The 24,793-nt window shown below is 42.0% G+C and overlaps 1 protein-coding gene across 2 annotated transcripts; it reads left to right on the top strand.

The window, feature by feature from the left end:
- Positions 1 to 3,070: 3,070 nt before the first annotated feature.
- cpt1ab (carnitine palmitoyltransferase 1Ab (liver)) lies at positions 3,071 to 21,239 on the top strand. Of its 2 annotated transcripts, none has more exons than XM_086163030.1 (19): positions 3,071 to 3,226; positions 6,092 to 6,256; positions 6,665 to 6,807; positions 7,914 to 8,085; positions 8,829 to 8,930; positions 9,242 to 9,379; positions 9,466 to 9,543; positions 10,870 to 10,977; positions 12,254 to 12,338; positions 13,834 to 14,029; positions 15,040 to 15,228; positions 15,311 to 15,416; positions 15,932 to 16,048; positions 16,227 to 16,391; positions 17,527 to 17,658; positions 17,774 to 17,926; positions 18,163 to 18,276; positions 18,925 to 19,017; positions 19,109 to 21,239. In XM_086163030.1, the coding sequence occupies exons 2-19, from the start codon at positions 6,116 to 6,118 to the stop codon at positions 19,193 to 19,195; spliced, it is 2,319 nt and encodes a 772-aa protein (XP_086019156.1). In that variant the 5' UTR covers positions 3,071 to 3,226; positions 6,092 to 6,115; the 3' UTR covers positions 19,196 to 21,239. The 2 variants fall into 2 exon arrangements, with proteins under 2 accessions (XP_086019156.1, XP_086019154.1); XM_086163028.1 differs by lacking the exon at positions 12,254 to 12,338 and adding an exon at positions 11,625 to 11,712.
- The last annotated feature ends 3,554 nt before the right edge of the window (positions 21,240 to 24,793 follow it).

The raw sequence follows: 24,793 nt of genomic DNA, 5'->3' as shown, positions 1-24,793 counted from the left end.
TGCCTGTCCGGGCCGAGCGGCGCTTCACTGACAACAGGCAAGCGGGGGGGCGCACGACAACTTCTGATTGGGCACCGTTGTTAGCCGCTGACAGGATGCTAATCACTGATATTTGAGGTTTTTGTACTTCTTTCTGCTTCATTTACTCTGCCTGCTCATTAATTTTCTTCAATTAGGATGCGACAACTTTTACACACGCCGTTTTAACATCTGTAAAGTTAAAAAAAAAACAAAAAACAATATACTCATTTAGCAAATTCTTTCTCAAATAATGATATCTGGCGCCCTCTGCTGATGAAAGAGGATTGCAGCTCATGGCAGTTGGTACAGTTGGAAAAGCGGGGTTCACCCTGGCCAGGTCACCTGTCAATCAAAGTCAGATGAGGATAAAAACAAACGTTCACCCTCACATACAGACAACTAAGTCTTCACTTAACCCACTGCATGTATTATCTCTGACAGAAATTAACATGTTGAGGTTGTCTTTGGCAGAGATGAAAATATTGAGGTTCGTGAGGAAAGTGAGGGGGATGGATAGGACCAGTAATGAGTCCATCAGAGGGACCGCACATGCTAGATGTTTAGAGAGTAAGTCAGATAGGCTGGACTGAGATGGGTTGGACATGCACAGAGGAGAGATAGTGAATTATTTGTGTAGAAGGACATTGAAAGACACCAATCAGCTGACATTCTTTCTCCTTTTTCTGCACTTTACATACAGCACTGCACATGTACTACTTAAACCTGACTTGGGCACTTTGAGGCCCGCGGGCCACATCCGGCCCGTTTTGCTTTTTATTCGGCCCGCCAAACTTTTTTCTTTGAATATTTTAATAAATATTTTCAATCAATATTGAATTTAGAAACTCCTTATTTTTTCCTTTTGCTTAATTGTGTATGGATGATTACAAACAAAATGATATTGGTACATTTGTATGATCATTAATGATTTTAAAGTTGAAATGAAATGCCAAAGAATTTAAATATTTAAATTGCAATTTTGATTTTGTTCAATTTACTAGATACCTAGTTGGCCCGCCATAAAAATTAGATAAGAAATGTGTCCCGCAAGCCCGAATTGTTGCCCACCCCTGACTTAAACTGTACTCACCCTTGCACCTGCACTTTGTTAGTTGCACACCAAGCTGCACTCAATGTTTCACTTGCATTGCCAACACAGTTCATATTTATAGCAATACCTATTTATTGTCAGTACAAATTCAAATGCACTGTGACAGCAAAGTAAGAATTTCATTGGATAGGGAAACATGTTTTCACACTGTACATATTGTAGCAAGTCACGACTGTTGGCATTTATGTTGATGCTTGTTTTCTGTGTGATTTTGAGGTTGCTGAGAATTTTGTGGGTGTGGTTTGGGGTGCAATGAATTCTGTGGGCTTTTACCTGGAATTGAGCAGGAACAGTTAGTTGTATTGCAAGCTTGTGTGGCATGGCTGTGGCCAACAACAGCTATTTCTCATTAAACAGACATTTTACTGTCACCCAAGTGTTTCCCTGACTAAAATACTACAATATGACAATAAACACTTTGAATCTTGAATCTTGGAGGGAGCAGCCGAAAGGAGACGAAGAAAAGAAGAAAAAGACGTATTATCTCTGTGGTAGAAGCTGGGGAACCCATGCAGGCAGTGGGGGAACAGTTTACATTGATATGTTTAACAAATATGAATTATCATAAATAAAAAAATCATTAATAAATCAATTTCATCATGAGAAACACACTGTGGATATTCATCTGGTTACTTTCGGACATCATCATAATTTTAGGTTAGGTTATTCAACAGTGATTAATGTATGGTCTACATAATCAAATTGACAACCGACAAATTATTGCGTCCTATCCTCATGTATACTCTCACGCTCTACATATTACTGCACCTTTTGCTTTGTATTAATAAATGATGTTGTCAAGTTTGATTAAATAAATGTTGGATGCAATTCACAGGTGCCACACAGACACACACTATAACACTGGGTACGTCTAAATATTTGCAGCTTTGAAAAGATGCCAGAATATACTGCACCAACTTTAAGTACTACACAACTGTACTCTGTGCTGTACTCTTGGCCGGAGAGATTTGTGTAAAATTTTTGTTTGCAATTCCAGTCCACCAGATGTATTGGTGCCAGAAAGAAAACAGAGCCACACAAATATGCTAATGCTACCCCCTAATTACTCTACACTTTTTTGCCAAGCACATCTTAAGTCAACATTATTGTCAATACTGCCAAATGTTCACTCATACAGAGCATTGAAATAGCGTTACTCTAAGACCCGTTGTGCAGAAGTATAAAAAATATATATAAATAACACAGAGAACAAGGAACAACAACAACTTATACTCAGGTAGATATTGTAGGGTTTGATTTTTAAAGTGACAGGAGTGCTAAGGTGCAGTTAGGGTTAGAGTTAGAAAATAGTGATAGCAGTTTTGAAATTGCAGTTGTATCAACAGTTTTACAGTGCATTTTTCATTTAAGTGATTGTGTAAGTGAGTCCATGAAAGAGTTCCTATGGCAGATACTTGATGACATGATATGTGTGTGTGTGTGGGGAGGGGGGGGGCAGAACTTGGATTGCATGTGTCTCCGCAGTCTCCATCCTGATGGCAGCAGAGTGAAGAAGCTGTGAGACTGGTGCGGGGGATCACCTGTAATACAGAGGGCCTTGCAGGTGAGGCAAGTGTTATGGATTCCTACTTCCAACAATAATTCAATGGATTTACTTCCTCACTCTGATTGAGTGAATGGTTGTTTGTCTATATATGCGCTCCTGCAACTGACCTGCGACCAGACCAGCATGTGCCCTGCATCCATCCCCGTGACCCTTAGCACAGGATAAGATGCATAGATGGATTTACTTACAGAGGCCTTCTGAATAATTAGCTCACGCCTTTTGAATGCATTTTTCTATGAATCTGGGATGATATTCAGTATCCCAGGCCCTGTGTGCCCTGTGACGTAAGAGGAACTTGAGTGTTCCACAGTAGCCTGGTGAAGCCATTGCAGCAAAACAACCGTCCGCAAGATGACGCTGTTTCGGCGATAGATGGAATATGACGTAGCAAAAGAGAAGGCGGTGTATGCAAGCCTGTGCTCTCATTCATGTAGGATGATAAAACGTTAGCAGCCCGCGCTATCATCCAGTGTCACGTCATTGCTAGACCAGAAGCAACCGCTCTGCGAGACTCACAGGAAAGCTCGGTGAGTAGTCGTCCTATTTTTGTATTTATTTACGCGTCTGTATTTTTCTCATTTCCTCCCGGTTGTTGAAAACAGCTCTTCAAAAATGGCTGCTGGGGTTTTTGATTGTAAAAGGATTCGCTTAATTCCTGGTAAAGTTGACGCGATCGTCTCAAGTTTGTTGGTTTCTCTCTTCATCGCAGCGTGTCAGACCTTGACGCGTTTAATGACGCGCGTTAACGAAAGACTTACCTGTGAGTTGACATCGATCGCATAGAAGTCATTTTTTTTCCACCGGGGGTTCACCTTGGATCATCAAAGTCGAAAGTATTTTTCCGCTCTCCGTCTGTTTGAACGGTCATTACATATTTTTTCCCCCGACCAAAGCTTTTGCTTATATTGTTTACCTTTTATACCAGTGATAGTTTGTTTTACTATCACACGGAAACTTGAATGCCGCAGGTGAGATTGTCGATGCCAATGCTGGCAAAAGTGCAAGTAAATATCAATCGGTGACAAATACCGGGCTGTTTTTCTGCACTATGAACGCACCCAATTGTGCATTATTGGTCCGATAGCAGTGATGTGAACTTGATATTGACTTGTAGCTGTCACATGCTTGTGAAGGTCAATAAAAGACACTTTGTCACAGTGTCCCTTCTGTTGTTGCCACGCTACGATGCTCCCCACTTCAATTCAAAAGGGCGATTAATAAAATAGGCGAACAGATGAAGCATTTTATTAGTTTATTTACATCTGATGTTCACACTAGTGACCCCATTTCACACAGACCACGTGGGCAGGATATTCGATACAACACTAGTCAAATGTGTTGTGCATATAGAGTATCTGTCAGCTAAGAGTTTTACATTCGTTTTAGGGCGGCGTATTACAAGAATAGAGTTTAATATGAGTTGTTTTTTTTCAATAACGTAAAGAATCGATGGGGTGGGTAGGGGTTGTTGCCATTCCCAGAGACGTCAGACACCTAGACGTGGTGTTTTGCTCACGCTTTTGGAAGAATACAAATGGTCTGTTGCTGTTCCAAACAAAGTTCCGCGTAACCACAATGGGATGCGCTCGTTTGCACGATTACGTTTGGGAGTGGGCCTACTATTTCCAGTTTTACCTGGTATCCAAGCGGCAGAACACTGCGACCTTTCCCCTACTTTCTGCAGCCGAGGGTGGATCATGTGATGACAGAGAGCCGCTGGGGGGGGGCGGTAGTAGCTTGCTGACACTCTGTATAACCGATGCTCTTCCGCCTGACGATGGAAAAGCCTAAAATGGCGTTTACCCCCGTTTGATTTGTATTCACCTAGTGGAAATAAGTGATATTTTAGATCAATATATTTCATTTTTTACATTTCAAAATACCACATACTTGCATATTAAGGCACGATGCTATAACCGCCGGTCCACAACGGAAATCATACCAATTGAAAATAACAGAACACTTATTTCAGGACAATTATTACTGACGTGGTGTTAGAAACATATTTTTCGAGAGTTAGCGCTATACGGACCGTATTCGAGTGTCAAATAGCCACAATCGATCAAAATTGGTCATGTAACGTTGAAATCTCCGACTGGTCAGTGAACGCAGCATCAGCAGCAGCAGGTCCCTCACACTGCCTCTGTCATCATCCAGCTTGTTGTCAGTCATGTACTGCAGTGCTGTTACATTGACTGTAAATAAAACCTCTGTGGCCCCAGAAAAAGGTGAAATGTGGTCATTGCCCAAACGATTAATCTCAAGTATACACATATTGAATTGAGGCTGTAAGTTAGTGTTTTCCATGAACATAAAAGGGGTCTTCCTTTGAACGGAACCCCGTAAATCGCTTTGAATATTTAATGGAAACGCTGATACGTCTTGCTGAATCCTTTTTTCTGTGCTACAGAAACTGTGGTGCGTTTGTGGTGCGTTTGGGCAATAGCTGTATAACGTCGTGCCTCCGCTCTGTGATCTGAAAGTGACAGCAGTAAATAATGTGTCATAACATGAACCATGTCTCGAATGCAGGATAAGGGCAGAGAAAACACACCCCTCAATTTAAAACCAGACCTTCCTTGTGAAAAGAAAACCAAGCTTAAAAACTTGCACTTTGCAATGTAAAGCTTTTCCGTGATTGTAAACTTTGTGTTGGTGGTGGGGGCGGGTAGTGTTTTGGTGATGTTTTGCATTTTCCTTTACGCCGTCTGTGAACAATCTAATAAGTCTTATGTTGTCACAAAGAGGGTTAAATTGCATGGTAGCTGTGATGTCACACAGGGTATGGACACAGTGTGTGATGTCACTTGACAACACACCACTAAGGCTATTTTTCTGGAAGGTCAGAGGCTGAATAGGAATTATGAGAAGTTGATGGAGCAGGATTTGACAGAGATTGTAGTAGCGCAAACCCCCATTAGAGGAAGCCATTTGACTGAAAGGAGCAGTTATGAGTAAATTGGAATAAGGGGACACTGCTGAGGGGATGAAATGTGTATTTAGTTATAGATAAAGTGGACTTGTTAGACAAGTTTGACAGTAATGACAAATGAAGGCGTTGCTGCTTCATCCACTCCTGGATGAAGCAGCTGAGGTCTTAAAGTTGATGGAAATCATTATATTCTCATACTAGTTACAGCCCATGTTATAAATTTCTGATAAAGCTGTGCAATTTCCAAACAAGGACAGATGATTTGAGAGTTTTGTCTGAAAGAGCCCTCTGATTCTTCACCACCCAAGATTCTTCATTGCCCTCCAGGGTGTGTATTGTTCTTACTTAATTTCAGCTCAACAGGCCCTTCAACAGGTAGAGGAGTGGGGAGGGGGCACGGGGGTGATTAATGGTGTACCGCCTTTTCATGTTCATTTGACTTTCATTCCCCTGTCCTTAGTGACCTTGTGCAGTAGTAGCCGCAATGGCAGAAGCTCACCAGGCGGTGGCCTTTCAGTTCACTGTCACCCCCGATGGCATCGACCTGCAACTGTGCCATGAGGCTCTGCGACAAATCTACCTGTCTGGGCTTCACTCCTGGAAGAAAAGATTCATTCGTTTCAAGGTGAAAAAGCGCTCAGTGCACACAGCAGAGAATTCTCTATAACAGGATGATAGATATTTGTAGTCGAACATTTACTGGGATAATAAATGTGAAGTTACTTTAAAACATCGTCATTTAGCTGACTGCAGCTGTCAATCTATACTGGACTATGATAACTGCATCCGTCCTTATACAAACACCAACAGAGATGGCACAAAAACCCGTATGTTCTTTGAGCTTCAGCCTTTTACCTAGTTTTGTGTTTACTCACGGCTGTACAGTGCTACTAAAATGAACAACCTGACTTCCGGATCCAAAACGCTGTGTTCTGATAGCAGTGATTGCAATAAACCGTCCTTTTATGGTTTATTTGCTCTCAGTAACCCTGGTGACCCTTTGCACGCTCACATGTGTTTTATCCTTCCACAGAATGGGGTAATGACTGGTGTGTACCCGGGCAGCCCTGCCGGCTTTATGGTAGTGGTCGGGTCCTACATGTCCTACAATAAATATAATCAGCTGGATCCATCTCATGGGTTCGTGGCTAAGCTGGGCCAACACATACCTATCAGGTAAGGCCAGGTCATCGCATGCAGGAAATTATTTTTGTTGCATTTAATGCACAAACTGATGAATAACTAACCATCATCATCATCAAATGTCACAGTTGCTAAAAAACACAGAACACTATGGTACCCGAAACACTTTCACATCTCAACATTGCCTTTCTCTGTGTTCGTGGACTGCTTTGTCGACAGTAATTAACATCAGCAAATCCTATTAAGATACTTATTAATGTGGTTTATCGTTCATGACTTAATGTGGCTTGGTTGACTTTGGACCAGACCAAATCTGGCAGCTACTGTACAAACAGTCTTTGCCTGGTGGTTCCACATTGTCAGTGTATAGAATCCAAGGCCAGGTAGTCAACAGCAGAAGAAAGTATGTTTCATTCATTCAAATATAATTAAAGGAAGCAAAACAGAAGTGAGCTAAAGATACGGCAAGTTCAACCAAGCCTCTCCTATCACCCCTTCATGGAATGTGCTTAGGGCGATGGTGGAACAGCTAGTCATTTGACATATGTGGTCTTTTGAGGGCGCCGTTTGCATGTGACCCAACATCAGGTGTTGTGGAATAAAAAAAGGAGTGTCACAGACTGAAAATGCTTTATTTTGGAATAAATCCTCTGAATATTCCCAGCTATCAAAGTCAGGATATTGTGTTTATATATCTTATCCTGGCCACTTGAAGTTTCACTTTCATCTAAGACGCCACTTTGATTCAGCTCTGGTAAAGCCTCACCCCAAAATTAAGAAATATAAAAGAATGACTATCAGGGATTAACAGAACCGCACCACGTCCAAACACTGTCAGTCCCGTGAAAAGGTATTACTTGTTATTTCGTAAAACTCATTCATGATGAATTTCCATAGCCAAAGGAAAGATGAGTTTGTATTAGTGATACTAATTTGGTATTTCATTGGAAAGTTCCCTGTATATTATCTATGATCCAATTTCCCTAAATATCTACAGCACTTTCTTTATATATATATATATATATATATATATATATATATATATATATAATTTTAATTGAAGTTAGTTTGCAAGAATAGGTGTCATAATAATAGTGAGAGAACTGATTCCCCCCCGTTATGTCATTTCTGGTCCACAGCAAATACATGTCCACAGACAGCCAGAGAATTGTTGGGGGAATTCTGGTCGGCACGGGCCTGTGGGTGACCATCATCATGATAATGAGGAACGTCCTAAAGAGCCTGTTGTCGTGGCACGGCTGGATGTTCGCCCGCCACGGCGCCGTGTCCTGGTCGACTCGCGTGTGGATGGTGAGTCAGTGAATGAGCTCCTCTGTTCGAGTCACTGCAGCTCCACAGCACAATTTCAGTATGGGATTATATGAGAGACGAGACAAGACAAGACAGGGAAAAGACACCTAAGTGAGCCTTAATAAAAAAATTTTAACCAAGACAAAACATGCAAAGTGATTCATACGTTCCAGAACGACATTAGTTACATTACGGTACATAAGTAATGGCATATTGTAGGTATACTCTTGCCTCTAAGAGTTCATTAAAATTTTCAAAATTATTTGCTTTTTTTCTGTTGGCTTTAAAATAACTAAATAAGTAAAAATATAGTTCAAGTTGAATTTTCATTAAGACTTATAGAGTAACCAGTTTTAAAACGATGTGGACAATTGGCAGTGAGGTTTATTGAAAAGAAAGTAACACCTTGTGAAAACACTTTCTAAAAGTTTTAAATTTTATTCTCAATCAGGCCCTGATTTACCAGTGGACATATTGATGTCTTGCTTTGCAGTGTTTTTTCTTGTATTTTTCCATTTCACTGCATTCCTCTCACTGCATTGAGAAAAATGCATCTCTATAGTTTCACCCATATTTAGAAAGTTCAACCAGGATTAAAAGTTTTCTTTTTCTGTGAACTTTAAGCTAGAAATAACCCTGTGCCTCGCCTGAGATGCGGGTTTGTTATTGTAACTTGTTAATCACAATGTTTGGCTTGCAAATGACCTTTGCCCTTCCCCTGTCTTCAATGTTCTGCTCCTCAGGTATTAGTCAAGGTGTTCTCTGGAAGGAAGCCAATGCTTTACAGTTTCCAGAACTCCCTGCCACGGTTGCCTGTTCCCTCTGTCAAGGACACCTGCAGAAGGGTAATTTCCACCTCACACGCTACTTCCTGGAACGATTTTTTTCATTCGGGCGCATTCTTGATTGTTTTTTCGGGCTTGCCATGAAGGTAAGCTAATTAAAAAACAGTCAAAGCCATCAACGTGGTGATAACTGCAATCTAACACTACAAAGTGTTTGTTTGTTATTGCATGGAGTTACTATATATATCAATGGGCAGTTACATCCTTTTTCAATTACTGGCACAAAAGAAAATACATTTCAAATTAAACAAATAGAGTAGATGCAGATAATTGAGGTTTTTTGAAGCAACTGTTCATCCGTCCATTTTCAGTATCTAGAGTCCGTCCGCCCGCTGATGGACGATGAGCAATTTGAACGGATGACAGGACTGGCCAAAGACTTTGAGAAGAACCTGGGACCCAGAGTGCAGTGGTACCTCAAACTCAAGTCCTGGTGGGCCTCAAACTATGTGAGTCGAGAGACAATTCCTCTCCCTATTTTATCAATGCCCTTGGCCTTTAATAAGCTTCTCCTCCCTGTCACTGTACGACACAGGTCAGTGACTGGTGGGAAGAATACATCTACCTTCGAGGTCGTGGGCCCATTATGGTCAACAGCAACTACTATGCGATGGTAAGGAATCTCTTGGCATTAATGATTGCCATGGTGAGGTATAATGACCTCTGACCTTTCCTTTGGGTTGGCTATGGATGCTTCTTTCAAGCATTTGAGTCAGGTGGCAGTGTTTCAGATTTAGCTTCAAAGCTTTCCCCTCTATCTGCAATATGGCATATTATGGATACAAATAATGATTAAAGTGATGGCGTGCTGTTTATAATTTTTTTCTCTTCTTTCAAATTATATAATCAAGTCAATAGAGAAGGCTAAATCTTAAATGGTCATAATAAAAAAAGTTATTATAAGGATTATTACACCAATATCTGCGCTAAGCAGTTCCAACAGTGATGAACAACCCAGAATAGCGCATTACAGGTTTTAAAAAAGATTCAGAATAGGAGTAAAGAAAAAAAAAACAATATTTTCATTGTGATCCAAAAAGTATTATCTATCAAGTTGCTCGGGACTTAAATGTATGGGGTGTTTCAAATAACATCCAAAGTGATGAATCTAAAGGCATAGGCCTATACTTTTTTTAGGTAGGAAAATAAGATTTAGAGCACTTTCTATTTGAACTGTTTCTATTTAAAGAGGCTTAAACAGGAAGTGGTTCATCTGTATCCTGTCCTCGTTTGGTGCTCTGTTGGAAAGCCGTCTTCTCGGCAGACCCACCCCTGCCTGCGAGGTTCCAGAGGGAGGTTCCTTTCCTGTAATGGACAACGCACTTTCTGATAAAACCTCACCTTTCTGTATAGAAAATTGGAAAAAAAAAAACAAAAAAAAAACTGTTGTGTACTTCAATGTGGTATGGTACAATCTGTGTAATTTCTCCAGAGAGTAGATCATATTCCAAATCAAGATCACCTAAACCAAATTTGTTAACTTTCTTGTCTTTATTCTAAAGGCTCTTCAAAAAAAGTGCAGTGGGCTTCTAGATGGGTATAAATGTACAAAATGATTTCAGTAGGTAAAAAAAAAAAAGGCATTCCTAATGTTACATGATACTTTTCTGGTCATTATCGGGTTACTGCTCTGATTCTAGTCATTTAAATGATGGCTTTAACTATTTCTTATTGCTACTTGTGGCATTTATAATCGACCCTCAAAACAAGGGAATTTACCTAATGGGCCATATTTTGATGTAGACTGTAGACCCGGGGTCAATAACATGGTTACTTATTTGATATGCAACATTTTAATGTGTTACGCAGCTCTACATGGTTAATGACATCGCTATTAACGTGCCAATTTATATCCATTGACAAAGCCACCGGTCCTGAGCCACACCAGAAGAGTATGATCAATTATTGATTGTATTGCTATCGATCTGTGTTTGTGCAGGACTTCCTGTATGTGTTCCCGACTTCCATTCAGGCTGCCAGAGCAGGAAATGCCATTCATGCCATCATGCTGTACAGGAGGAAACTGGACAGAGGCCAGATCAAACCTGTGAGTAAACGGCTACTTTATCAGTCTCCCTGTTTCAAATTAATCTCTTGAACATTGATCGTTATAAATATTTCAGTATGTAACACAACCTACGCGAATGAGCATTTCAATCTTATGTAAATGTTTGACTTGATTATTGACCGACCGCATTGCCGTTATCTTTCCCGTGCTTTGTGTTCTCGTGTTCACGATGAGAGCGCTTTTTTTTTTCCACGGTCATCTACAATATCAGCCCGATAATGTAGATGCAGGATACTGCTGTCTGCCTTCTGTCCCCGCTTTTTTTCGCTTGTTTTAATGGATGTTCTGCTGTGATTGCCCACTAAGCCGCATCACGTGCGTGTTTTTTAACTAAGCAAGCGCTTGCAATTTCACAGACATCCCAGCACGTCGCCTTTTACCCGCACACCACCTCCTATTCCCTCGCAAACACGCATGGCGCTTGTGTGTATATTCGAACTCTTATTTCGTTTAAACGATCCTGACGCGCCCCTTTTTCAGCATTTCGCGTAAGCAGTGATCTCTGGAAAAAAAAACAAAAAAACCCAAGATAAATTCCGATGCATGGGCTTGGTTTGTGACACACTCACATTCGGTTGTCTCTGTGTTATTGTTTTGTCCTTTCGCTTTGTCGGACGCTGCGTTAGATATACTTGCTGGCGAACAAGGTTCCTCTGTGTTCGGCTCAGTGGGAGCGGATGTTTAACACCACCCGCACCCCTGGTTTGGAGACAGGTAAGAGGAGGGCACATCTCTGTCGTGCCCCCTGATCCCGCCCCCGCCCACCTTGTGACCCAAGCCGCGGCTGTTAGCAACAGCCACTGGAAACCCTGACACCTGGACTCTTTCTCAACAGCACAGCCATGAGACAGTCCCTCCCAATCATTGGCTTTCATAGAAGCCTATCTGAATGACGTAACGATAAAGTCAATACGACCAATTCTTCCTTCTTTGAGGTCAAAATCGACTGTTCCCTCAGGGCTCTGCTGGTGGTACTGAGCGGGGTATGCCACCGGTTTCCGGACCCTCTATCATCTCCTACCTGGCAGCCTTTTGAGGTTCTTTCCGCTCCTTAAAAAAACTGCTTATCAATCCAATCCAATCCTCATCACTCCTCCTCCACTCCATCCACGTTCCTGTCCCTGTAGGGGGTGTGTGTGTGGGTGTGTGTGTGCGCGCGCACGCGTGTACATGGTTGCGTGTCCGCCGCTCTCTTGGGATTTACAGTGAAGTAGTATGTCATCTGTATTTGTCTCTCCCCTTTTTTGCTTTTCAGCTCATGATCCTAAAAACTATTCCCATGTGTTCATCCCAATACGAGCGCATGTTCAACACCAGTCGCGTCCCAGGTGTAGACACAGGTAGAGTCTTTGGCGGTGTTTGCCTCCACACCACTCCTGACTGTACTTCCCCTTGGGACCTTTTGTCCGCCTGTTTTTGTATTGGAATTAATCTGACCAGTTGCAAATCTTTGCATGCGCGCTGGTTGGAGAACAGGTCACATGGTGACCAATCTGTTTGTGAGTGAAGTCCAATGTTTGTATCTGCAAAGGGAAACTCGTAATGGTTAAGGTAAGACTCAGAGGACTAGACTAACACGTCCGGCATGACGAGGTCGGCGAGGGACCGTACTCTGCCAAATTGTTACGTCATACTCAGTAGCAGGAAATTAATAAGTATGTTGTTGCTGTTATTGTCGAAAACTAATTTGCATGGTGTAAAAGGCATCTTATGCATGATCCAACATTCTCCCTTCATACAAAACATTGCAGCATGAATGAAACCTCTTTAAGGACTGGAAACGTTGAATTTAGTGCCTTTTGTATCAGTAACCGTGACAACCTGTTGCAGATCTTTCTTTATTAACTGAAATGTAGAAGCAGGACTTTTCACATGAAATACATATGTTTACGCGCTTCAACAACAGCCACTTTTTTTTAATTGGACTGCTTTAGTCATTGGGGTTTGTGCCATTTCAGATATTAGTTTGATGCAGAATCTATATATTCTAGGTTTTAGGAACCACATTTGTGCTCATATTGCTGGAGGTGCTCTTAATGTAAAGAGGAAGCACGGTTGGCTTAGTGGATGCTGGATGTGAGTTTGATTTCTGTTCCGGGTGTCACATCTGTTGTAAGTAACCCCTCCTCCTTCCTGCTTGTCATTGTTTCTTTGAACACTGAGCGCATCCCCAATCTGATAATGTTATAACTGTGTAATAACAATAACCTTTACTTGTTTTCACCTCGGTGACGAATAGCTCTGTTCAAAGAAACTTTGCATCAGACCCGTCATGTTTCACACCAATCCCGTTTTCATAAATCCCCTCTTCATCTCTCATCCTCTTTTTCCAAACTCACTCTGCCATAGCTGTTATCTTAAATTGCTCCCATGATACACATTAGCTTCAATGGTTTCCCTTCTTTGGAGAATTATAGTTGGATTTTTTTTTTTTTTTTTTTTATTTTATTATAAGGATGTTCATGTACTTCCTGCTCTTAAAAAAATCATTTTCTTCTAACAAGTATTTGGTGTCAAATAAATCAATGAAACAGACTTCTAACAATATTTGTAGTTGCTTTTTTTTTTTTAAAATTAAAGAATGTTCACTTATTTGAAACATCCAGCCCAGCAAGTATTTGGTAACAATTGACTATTTGAATAAAGAGCATGTCAGGAGAAATTCTGTTTATCCCTGAAATCAGAAGCTGTGACATCCTAACACCAATGCTTTTCTTTTTTTTTTCTTAAATTTTGGGAGCCATGGCTTTAAATTCTGCACCCATACAAAAAGCTAGAAACATGTAAAGGCTTCATTCCCCCCCCTCGTCCTCACCCATGACTCTTGTCTTCCAGACACCCTTCAGCACATGAATGAGAGCAAACACATCGCCGTGTTCCACAAAGGCCGTTTCTTCAAGGTGTGGATGTTCTACGACGGCCGCTTACTTCTGCCGCGTGAGATCGAGCAGCAGATGGAGAGGATCCTGGCCGATCAGTCGGAGCCCGCACCCGGGGAGGAAAAACTGGCTGCGCTTACAGCTGGGGACAGGTGTGTGTGTGTGTGTGTGTGTGTGTTTGTGTGTGTGTGTGTGTGTGTGTGCGCGCGCGTGCGTGCGCAGTGACGGCATTCACACCTTGGAGGGCAGAAGTTCAGTTCTTGTCTGCAGCAGCAGTGTAATACGAAAAATCTGTATTCATATTCCGATCCATCCGGAAAGCTTTTCTTTTACGCCTGCGTGACCAGGCGTATAATCAGCCTGGTTTCAGATCTGGACTCTGACTCAACCGTTCCTCGGACTTTCTGAAGCCTCTCCAGTTTGGGCGGTTCGGTTCAGTTTGTTGACTTTCTGCGAAGCGAGCGTTCCCCTCGGCCCAAACCTCTTGTGTTTTCCCCCTTCCGTGCTGACTCATCCCCCAGTTTTTGGTGGTGGCAGTACATGAAATTGCTGCCTCTGAAAATGAGAAGAGGCTAAACGCTTGCTATTTTTTCCGCTCGCCATCGGGAACTGGCTATTATGGACTCGAGAGCGACTCTGACGCTTCTCGACAAGGACAAAGGGCTATTTGATAGAGAGCCACCATGTTGTGTTATTTTTTGTACCTTTACAACCTCAATTCCACCTTTTCTCATTGCCTGATTTGCTTTTTGTATTGTCCCCTCCCACAGACCGATATACTGTGCCTCCGCAAAATTCAACCATTTTCTCCTCACCACAATCCCACTATTTACCCCTTCTGACAATTTTTCTACCTTCATCCATTTTTAAATGAGACTGAGACCCGAGGAAACCTCAAGGAAATATTCTGGTTGAACAGAAAACTAGCCAAACTACTTTGAGATTGTTTTCTTAGCCCAGCAAGTTAGCATTATAATCACACATTGAATAAGACTTTAGCAGATGAAGGAAGGAGCGATCTGTCATTAATATAGATATTTCCTCCTCCTGAGAGCAGGTTTGCCTATTGTCAGGTTCTAGTATCGCTGCGATTGAAGATTGTGTTGTGTGGTTTCGGTTGGTATGAACCCAATCTTAAGATTGTGTGTTTCAATTAATGCAGGAATCCGTGGGCAAAGTGTCGCGAGGCCTACTTCGGCCGAGGTAAAAACAAGCAGTCTCTGGACGCCATTGAGAAGGCGGCGTTCTTTGTAACCCTCGATGACACGGAGCAGCGATACGACGCCAAGAGCCCGGTGAAATCTCTTGACAGCTATGCCAAGTCCCTGCTCCATGGAAAGTGCTACGACAGGTCAGATGAAATTCTTGTACAGGAATTTTTCTCAGCGGGTCACGTGAAACTGAAATTTTTCCCCGCTTTTATTGCCTCCCAGGTGGTTTGATAAATCCTTTAACCTGATCGTTTTCAAGAACGGGACCATGGGGCTGAACGCAGAGCACTCCTGGGCGGACGCTCCAATCATTGGCCACCTCTGGGAGGTATGTTAATCTGCTTTTCGTGAAATTATTTTTCCTGTATTGAGAGTGCAGTTCATGATATTGTCATGAAAACAATAGTGAATATTTTTTCAAATTCCTTAAGTATTTTAAATTTTAGTTGATCCCAGCTCGTGGATTACGGGATGTTTGTTAAAAATGTCCAAGTAATTTTAATAATTTATCATGGTGCCTACATATAAACTGCCTCTATATCTCAGATAGTTTGTATGAATTTTAATCATCAATAAAGTTATAACCAATGAAGCCCCTCATCAGTTAGAAAGTATCTAAATTGAGATGTTGTGACTGGCCCGACGTTCACACTCCGTAACGATAGTCATTTGAGCGTTGAGATATTGCAATATTCATGGTAGCAAAACAAAGCAACTCAGAAACATCTCAGATAAGCCGCTCCACAGAATCCGTGTCTCCGGTTGTGTCGTGCATCTACAGCGGCCACGAATCCGTTCCTCAACTGCGACCGCAGTTTTTTAAAATGCGGTTCTACTTCGCAGCACGTTCTCTCCATGGACCCTTTCAAGCTTGGGTACACTGAAGACGGCCATTGCTGCGGAGACCCTCACCCCAACCTTCCCGGTCCCCAGCGGCTGCAATGGGACATCCCTGCCGAGGCAAGACACCTCTACCATATCCACTGAGCTCGGTTTACTCTCAATTGTCTGCACCTTATTGTTATCCAGCACAAGTTAAAATACTGTCACCGATTCATTGACTACTGAAGAATTGGTGTTGTCAGTCGTGACTGATTTATCTGGCAAGGCCTTATATCGAAATCTCAATTTGTGGTAGTGCCAAGATGTCATCCAGAGCTCCCTGACAGTGGCGAGGAGTCTGGCTGATGATGTGGACAGCCACATTTTCCCCTTCTCTGACTTTGGGAAGGGTCTGATTAAGAAGTGCCGCACCAGTCCTGACGCCTTCATCCAGATCGCCCTCCAGCTAGCTCATTTCAGGGTGAGTATGACCACTTGCGTGCCGCTACTGAACCATATTCAAGTGTTTATTGTCATATGTACAGTCTGGAAACGTGTTTCCCTGTGCAATGAAGTTCTCAATTTGACCGTCCACGGGGAAGATAGATAGGTTAGAAAAAATAAATGATGAGTATATTATTGCAACGAGATGTAAACAGTGCAGAGAAATGTAAACAGTATCAACTGGATGTGCAAGTTGTGAAAGCACAGATTGACATCTTAAAAGTTGAATGCAGCTTTGGGTGTGCAAACTCACAACATGTAGGTTGGATGCAGACAGTTAAATAATATAATAATGATAAGATAAGGGAAGATAAGAACAACTTTATTCATCCCTAAGGAAATTGTTGTGCCAGAGTTCAAGCAAAAACATAACAATAATAGATAATAGTAGGAAGGAGGGAGAATAAGAAATACAATAAAATATAAATTGTCATGGTTAAGGCTATCAAGTGTTTTAGGTCTTAAGTACAAAGATTTGAAGATTCCTTTCTGCTGAGGGAAGAGGAATTAAAAAGTCTGACAGCCTCAGGTAGGAAAGACCTCCTGTGGCGTTTAGTGGAGCTCCTTGGTGGTATCAATCTACGACTGAAATGCATTGGGTTATCACTTATTTTGAGATGTCACTTGGTATTTGATTGGAACGGTTCACCTGAATTGCACACCGGCTGTTGTTAGACTTTTTAAGTTCAAGTGTGTTGAGCTACTCTAGAATACAAGTGGAATGAAAGTATCAAAGTTGAAGGCCAGAGAAGAGACGCCATCTCGCTGCAGTTCTCCGACATCCCAGTGGAGGGCAGTCCCAATTTGACAGCCAACGAATCGCGGGCCATGAGGATCTGTCAGAGATTCTGTTCAGACGTTGAACAATTTATGGTGTCGGAAGCTAAATCTCATATCATCTGCCTCTTTATTTATTGGAAATATAAAAACATAAACCTGTTAAAAAGGCGGCTTTTCAAAGGTCCACATTTTGAGATACAACATTGATGTATTATACAATCAGAGACCTCTGATCCTGATTATCAATACAAAGAAAAATGTATTCTGACCTGAGTCATTGCTCTTGTTTGTCGAGCATTAACGCGCCGGTGACTCATCCCGTCTCCAAACAGGACAAAGGGAAATTCTGCCTGACTTACGAAGCCTCCATGACACGTTTGTTCCGTGAGGGCCGGACAGAGACGGTTCGCTCCTGCACCACAGAGACTTGTGCCTTCGTCCGCTCCATGATCAGAGATGAGACAGTAAGGCCAAGCGGGAGATTCGGGCTCCGCCTATCAACGCTCTCCTCTTTTTAAAAATGTTTCACCCGGCGTGCAGACTCTGCTGTTTCACTCTCTCTACCTGCCTTCCCTTCAGACAGAGGAGCGTTTGAAGTTGCTCAAGATCGCAGCGGAGAAGCACCAAAACATGTACCGACTGGCCATGACAGGAGGGGGCATCGATCGCCACCTTTTCTGCATGTACGTGGTTTCCAAGTACCTGGGAGAAGACTCTGCCTTCCTCAAGGAGGTATGAACGACTGCTGCAAGCAGAACGCTGATGTTTATGATTAATATTACCAAAGTTGAAGTGATTGTAGTAAGTATATAGCACTAGTGTTTGGAATACATGGGTGAAGATATTGAAGTATACATAGTTAATGTTGAGTTTTAACAAATCATAAATAGTCAGCATGAAGAACTTACTCCAAGTGAGAAAACAGCACAACCTCTGTGACCCTACAAGAAGACGGATCCCTCTCTTAGGTGCTGTCTGAGCCTTGGAGGCTGTCCACCAGTCAGACTCCTCTGCAACAGGTCGACCTCTTCGACCTGGTCAGACACCCGGAATACGTCTCCTCCGGCGGTGGATTTGGCCCAGTGAGTCACAAAACATTTTTTTTTCTTTTAAGGCAGTTATTACCTAGTAATACCTACAACACTAAACTAGGTCCCTTTCAGCATTTGTTATTAATACAGTGTATACTGTGTGTGTATAAGGTCATAAGGAGTGGCCATAGGGTCATAAATGAGGTCAGAGTGCCGAAAAATGCTGCAGGTTCCGCATTCCTCCCTCTGATTATGGGATACTTATTTACAAGTCGCTCTGGTGGACTTGTTTCCAGAAGAATTAGTATCAATGCAGAGCCCGTGCTGAAATTCTCCCTCCTAAAGTCTTTCGGAAGTTTTATAGCGTCTGAAATCAAAGATGAAAGTCTGGCCACTAACAATGCCAGATGGGTATTTTTCCCCCAGATGACCAAAGTAATAATATTGCAACAATATCACAACAATAGCACTTTCAACTTGCAAATACATATTTTATTGCCTTTTTATATATTGTATAGTTATTTTATATATATTGTCTATTTTGTACAGTTTTATATTTGTATTGTCCAGGACTACAGATGGAAATTAGCTATGATCTACAATCTGGTACAAACATCTCTGCCTCTGTGCTTAATGTAATTGTATACTGTCCTAACTTCTAAACAAACAAACAAACATTTTTCTCGCACACTCTACAAGGTGGCAGACGACGGTTACGGTGTCTCCTACATCATCGTCGGGGAAAACCTCATCAATTTCCACATCTCCAGCAAACACTCAAGCCCAGAAACTGTGAGTTGGCCGTCACTCTCTTCTACCTGACGATTGCAAATTCCCCAAACTGTTTTTTTCATAATGTCCCTTCTTTTTTTATTCTTGCCAGGACTCACACCGGTTTGGTGGCAACATCAGACAGGCCATGTTGGACATACTTGAACTTTTCCAGTTCCACAGTAAAGCCAGCGAGTGATTATCCTCTCATAGGGAGGGATAAAAGTAATATTATTCACAATTATTCTCCATGAAGCTTGTATAGAATCAAATGTTGGTCTTGGGTTCTTTAATGTATTGATAATACCGAAAATGAACGATTGGGGTGTTTGGAACATAATTGTTACTTTGTTTGTACAGTATAGATTGATTTAATGGTGTTTTTTCTTGGTACAAGAAGGGCGCAGCGGTGATGCACAGATTGCATGTGAGATCAGGCGGGTGGGTTCAGAAAAAGCTGAAAAATTCAAATTGACTGTGGATTAGCTGCTGGCATGTTTTACAAGAAAACATTTGCGATTGGAAAAAACGTTTTGTTAAGAATCTGCCTTGCAGCAATCCCACCAGAGCCACAATCATAAATAGCTGTTATTTTGATTACACTAAAAATGTAGTAGATTAATTATAAGCAATTATTAAATTATTGCAACCATACTCTTCACCATTAAAGTTTAATTTCAATATCCTATTATCTTTTTTCTCTAAATCTAAATAGAATTAAGCCAGTGATTGACAAAGGATCAAACCGCTGCGCATCACTTGAAAGGGATTAGAGAATGCAGCCACGGAGAGATGTGTTCAAGTACAGGGCGATAAATTGGAGGAAGGACTTTGTTGGGGCGGATGTCGGAGTCAGCCTGCACATCACCAGTGCCCATATCATTTGCTGTTTCTAGGACTGTAACACATCAGTGCCTTAGTGACCCACTAATGTAAACAAAAAAGGGCAGCGAAGAAATCCATGATCAAGAGCAGGGATCGTACAGTAGCGTCAGCCGGTGTTCCGAAAGGTCAAAAACACAAATCCGCTTTTAATAGGTTTCATAGGTCCAGTTGTTCTCAGCATCTATTGTATGTGCCCACTAAAATATGGTAGCCTATCACTATTCAGAGGAACTCATGTCCAGCCTGCGTTGGTCTCATTCTGCACACCAACACAAGGCGGTGCTAGTCTGTCAGATCTATATCAGTACTCATACTAACACTTATTCTGATTCCTTACAGCCTGTTGTATTAACATTAGGGGTTTTCTTTCCCGTTGTTTTTCTTTTAGCTGCTGTGATTTTATGATGTAGACAAGAATTCTTTTTTTTTTTTTTATTCTCAGGTTTTACTAAGTCGGCCAAGTATTCCAGGGGTGCCGGCTTCAGGCCTGGAAGAACTGTTGTTTTTGTTGTTGTTCTTCGCTAGTACATTTGCAACCATTATAGAAGAGTTGTTGAGATGCAGTACAATGCATATACCATGAACTTGGACATGAGGGACTGTCAGAACAGAATGTGTGTGTGTGTGTGTGTGTGTGTGCGTGCGTGCGTGTGTGTGTGTGTAAGTGTGTGCACGCACGTGTGTGTACGTGCGTGAGCATCAACTTGCACATGTAGAATCACCGTGTGGCCGACCACGACTTGTGTTTTATAAAAGAGTGGGTTGCTTATTTCTTTATCGTGCACTCCGGGGCTGACCATCAAACTAATAAAATCCTAACTTGAACTTTATTTTGGAAATGAACAAACTTGTCAAGTAGTCCCCGTGTTGCTGCCTCAGTCGGGCTGAGGCACAGAGGTGCCCGACAGGTAGCTCCATCCCTCTGCAGCCACGTCGACACAGAGAGGTAATATGTAGGAAATCATATCTGTTTTGTATATGTTGTGACTACGTCTTATTTATTTCTTCAACATTTTAACTTCTTTATACACACATCAAGCTGTTTTAGAAAAGCATTATTTACCTGTCAAATGCAGCGGAGAACACGATGTATTGCTGCTTTCTTTTTCTTTTTTTTTTGACAAGATTGACAAAGTTTTTTGTTGTCATAGCCTTTGCCAGTATGTTGTAGTTATGACTTTTTATCTCAGTAGGTTCCCTGTTTACACTGCTGCATGGTATTTGAAGATAATGCTGTATATGTTTGCCTTTTAATTTAAAAATGTTAAAAAAAAAAAAAGAAAAAGACATGATGCAGCTGGTATACCAAAACAACCATTAACAATAAAGTGAATGTCAGACAGCTGTATTGAATTTGAGAATGTTTGATTTGTTTTTTGCTTTCTCATGTGTGTGTGTTTGTGTGGGTGTGTGTGTGTGTGTGTGTGTGTGTGCGCGCGTAAGCGTGCATGTGTGGTTTTTTTCAATGTCATAATCCTTGAAGAGGAGCACTGCATTAAAATTTAGCACAGAAACCATGGCCGTAAAAAAACCAAACAGTTACGATCAGGGGGAAGAAGAAAGTGATGATTTATTTGACTTGAAAAAAGTTTGGATGGTTTCAAGCTTTAGGGAATTCATCTTATGTGTTGTTGTTTATTTTACCGACCACAGGTCAATTTGAGCAGCACGGCAGTGCAGTGGTTAGCACTTCTGCCTTACAGCGAAAGGGTCCATTGTTAGCTTCCAACAAGGCTTTAAAAGGGCAAGCAGTATACATAACGAATGAATGACAGATCAATTGATCGTCTTTTCTAAACCGCTAAGATGTTGTCGCCCTGTGATTTCGACTTCAGGTACAGCGGCTCGTATTTTCAAAAGTTAGGAAAAAATATTTCCAACATTATTTTACAAAGTTCACATTCCACGGATGATTGAAGGAGAGTAAAAATCAGATGAAGACAAACAAGATGCATGAAAATGAGAATTTGAAGGACAAACAATCACGTTTCGTGGAGGCCGTGGTAGATGTCAGGTGTTAACCGAACCGTGACATTCGTTCGGACGAGAAAAGCCTTCCTAAGTCTCGATGATTCATCTTTTGGACATCAAGAATGTCATGTGCCTTATTTCTTGGAACGAGACAGATCTGGCTTGCTGGCAGCAACGGAAGAGAAGTCATAAGATCGTGAATGTTGCTTTTCTTTTGGGACCACGTCTGATAGTTGGAAATGTTAAAGTGATCCATCCATCAGTGGTCGGGGTATTTCACCATGGACCTCCCTCCGCTCGGTGTTTACGTAATGGCGGGGAAGCTCCCTCTGGCGTCAGCCTGCCACCTTGCCAGATGATCGGGTTTGAATGGACGGCACCGAGGAGCCAGTTCCGTTTGTAGGGGCGCATTAACCAGACCCTCCCCTGAGGCCTCGCGGGGTGTGTTCAGATATTAACTCAAATTAAAGGAAGGCATTGCAAGGTGACAGATTTCCAAGGAGAGCGAAGGCAGGAAGCGATTATATGTGACAGTTGCCCCTCTAGCTTCTGTCCACCACTTGCGCGCACGCCCCTTTTCACACTAGCGCTCTGTCTCGTACACGCACGCACCTCGGCACCCGCACACCCGCCCTGGTGTCACCCTGCCCGGGGCTTCCGATGGCAGGATAGCATTTCGAGTCTGCATTCCCAGGGTCTGGTAGCTCCCCATTTGCTCTGTGAACTTGCATTTTAACCACAAAGTTTGCCCTCAAAGATTTTTTTGGACCGATTGAAGCGTCGCCCTCTATGGGTTCAACTTCCCCTTGTATCAAACCAATAGCTGAGATGAAAACCCAAGACACAGGGGAAGTTGATAAATCGGCGCTGCCTATTCAACTCGGTCTCTTGAACCGTAAACCTTCAATACTTAACACCCGATTTTTTTTTTTTTTTTTTTTTCCCCCAAGCTGGAAAACCCATTCACTCAAGAGCACGGACTGAAACATAAAGCCTTGACTTGCACTTTCTAAAAGTAGACTTTGGGAAAGATCCGCGGCCTCCACTTGTCACCAGTTTAATTTGTGCGCCACTTGCTCCACAACACCCTCAAGGAAACGAGGGGGGAGCCGATCCCGTTTTATAAGTCACTCATTCACGCGGGGAGCAGGAGATGTTCCCGTCCAGTCTGGCTGTTAAAAGAGGAGAGGGGCATTGTTCTTGTCACGGCTTCTGAATGTAGATGATCAGCGTCGGTCTTGACTTGGCCTTTTGGCAGGACAATCTGTTTTTCCGGTGCTGCTTGACAACTTACGTAAGGCTCTGTTATGCCCCAAACTAATTGGATTGAGTGTTACACGTTGGTACGTCAATTAGGGGAAAAAAAAGAGAGAAGCACAGGGACGCCCCGTCCCACTTGGGTGTCTCGATGCAAGTTTTCTGGAAGGTAACGCATTATTGTGTCAACATTAAGTGGACCTCACGGAGGGGGTTTCACTGTTCAGAGCAGAGAATCAACGTCAGGCGTAATTTGATTTATTGCACAAACAGAACGGGCGAATCCGATATTTCCTTTCCTGCCTAAATCTTTCAACGGCGTAACGTAAAACGCCCGATGAAGGTTATCTGAGGTTTTACGCACAATTTACCTGACTCCGTTCGCCTTGTCACCTCCGCTGTCCTCAGACGCCTCTCACACTGTAACCTCATCACCTCACCAAGTGCGGAGCCACTATAGGGTGTCTTTTGAATTTTATCTGGCTGAGAACTGCATCCAGATTTGAAAAAAGGCCCTTATGAATCTAAGTGATTAAAGCCAGGGTGTAAATGGAGAGGGTGAGCTTGGTGTTTGGCGCGTAGGGACCATGCATGTCTGTGGCCAGCTGCACCTGTCTAACTGCGCGAGAGAAGCAGAGCCTGTGGCCCCAAGGTGGATCCCAGCCAAGGGGCAGGAGAAGTAGAGGGTAGGGAAGAGAATCTCCGCGGAGGCCGGACCGAATGTGATTCCCCTGAGAATCTCTTCCACTGTGTGCTCACCATTGCTATAAATAACTTTTATTAGGATTAGGCGGAATTAGGGGACACGTTAGTCGTCGGCGTGCTCGCCGGTAGAGAGCCGCGCACTTCCTGACGTGAGGGGACGGCGAGATGGTCGATAATAAGACACAGGAGTGTGCACGCGTGCAACGGTATTCGAATGCATTGCATATCACAAGACTTATTAATTTACATCATGCAATTTCTGAATTCTGAATTCCATTTATTACAAGGGATGGATTTGTATGCAGTGCTAGAATTAATCTTACTATTGGGCAGGACAGGTGGTCTGCATATTGCAGTAATAAACTATTTATGAAATTGGTATCTAGTTTAAAAGCAGTGAAGTTCAGTGAGGGCCTTGAATTTGGTTTAAAGAACTAATTGAATTAACAAATAAATAAAAGATATGCAGTCCATCTGAAGGCTGAAATGTATCATTCATGTTATCAATGTAAGGCTGAAAATATGTTTTTTTCCAGAACAAGTATCTTTTTTTCACCAAGTATAAGAAGTGTAATATATAGATCAATGAAAAAATCATTATGAGCATGTATATATATATATATATATATATATATATATATATATATATATATATATGTGTGTATATATATATATATATATATATATATATATATATATACATTTTTTTTTTTTTACATTGTTTACTCCAGTGATCATAGGATGGGCTTTAAATAGAACTGAACATTGTGAAGTGTTAAAAGTGTGATTGTGCATGTTCATGCAAATGCTTGATAATAATGAATGTACTTACTTATCTGTGACCCTGCTGACGCCACTTCTATTGTATTATCTTTATTTATTTATGTTTGTCCCATCTCGTTTTATTTATTTGTATTTCTTCCTGTATGGAGCATCTGGTATCACTCATTTTTCTCTCGGATTGATGAGGGATTTTTTT

The sequence above is a fragment of the Fistularia commersonii genome, chromosome 17 (genome assembly GCF_037954325.1).
Source record: "Fistularia commersonii isolate RoL2024-O1a breed Wild chromosome 17, RoL_Fcom_v1.0, whole genome shotgun sequence".
Classification (NCBI taxonomy): Eukaryota; Metazoa; Chordata; class Actinopteri; order Syngnathiformes; family Fistulariidae; genus Fistularia; species Fistularia commersonii.
Note: the sequence above shows the minus strand (reverse complement) of the source record. Positions and strands in the feature narration are given on the sequence as shown.

What these genes read in the sequence shown, in the direction of transcription:
- cpt1ab (XM_086163028.1), top strand. Translation starts at nt 6,116, where the DNA reads ATGGCAGAAGCTCACCAGGCGGTGGCCTTTCAGTTCACTGTCACCCCC. An exon ending in CATGGAAAGTGCTACGACAG is followed by an intron (nt 15,229 to 15,310) that starts GTCAGATGAAAT and finishes ATTGCCTCCCAG; the next exon opens with GTGGTTTGATAAATCCTTTA. An exon ending in CCGGCGGTGGATTTGGCCCA is followed by an intron (nt 18,277 to 18,924) that starts GTGAGTCACAAA and finishes ACACTCTACAAG; the next exon opens with GTGGCAGACGACGGTTACGG.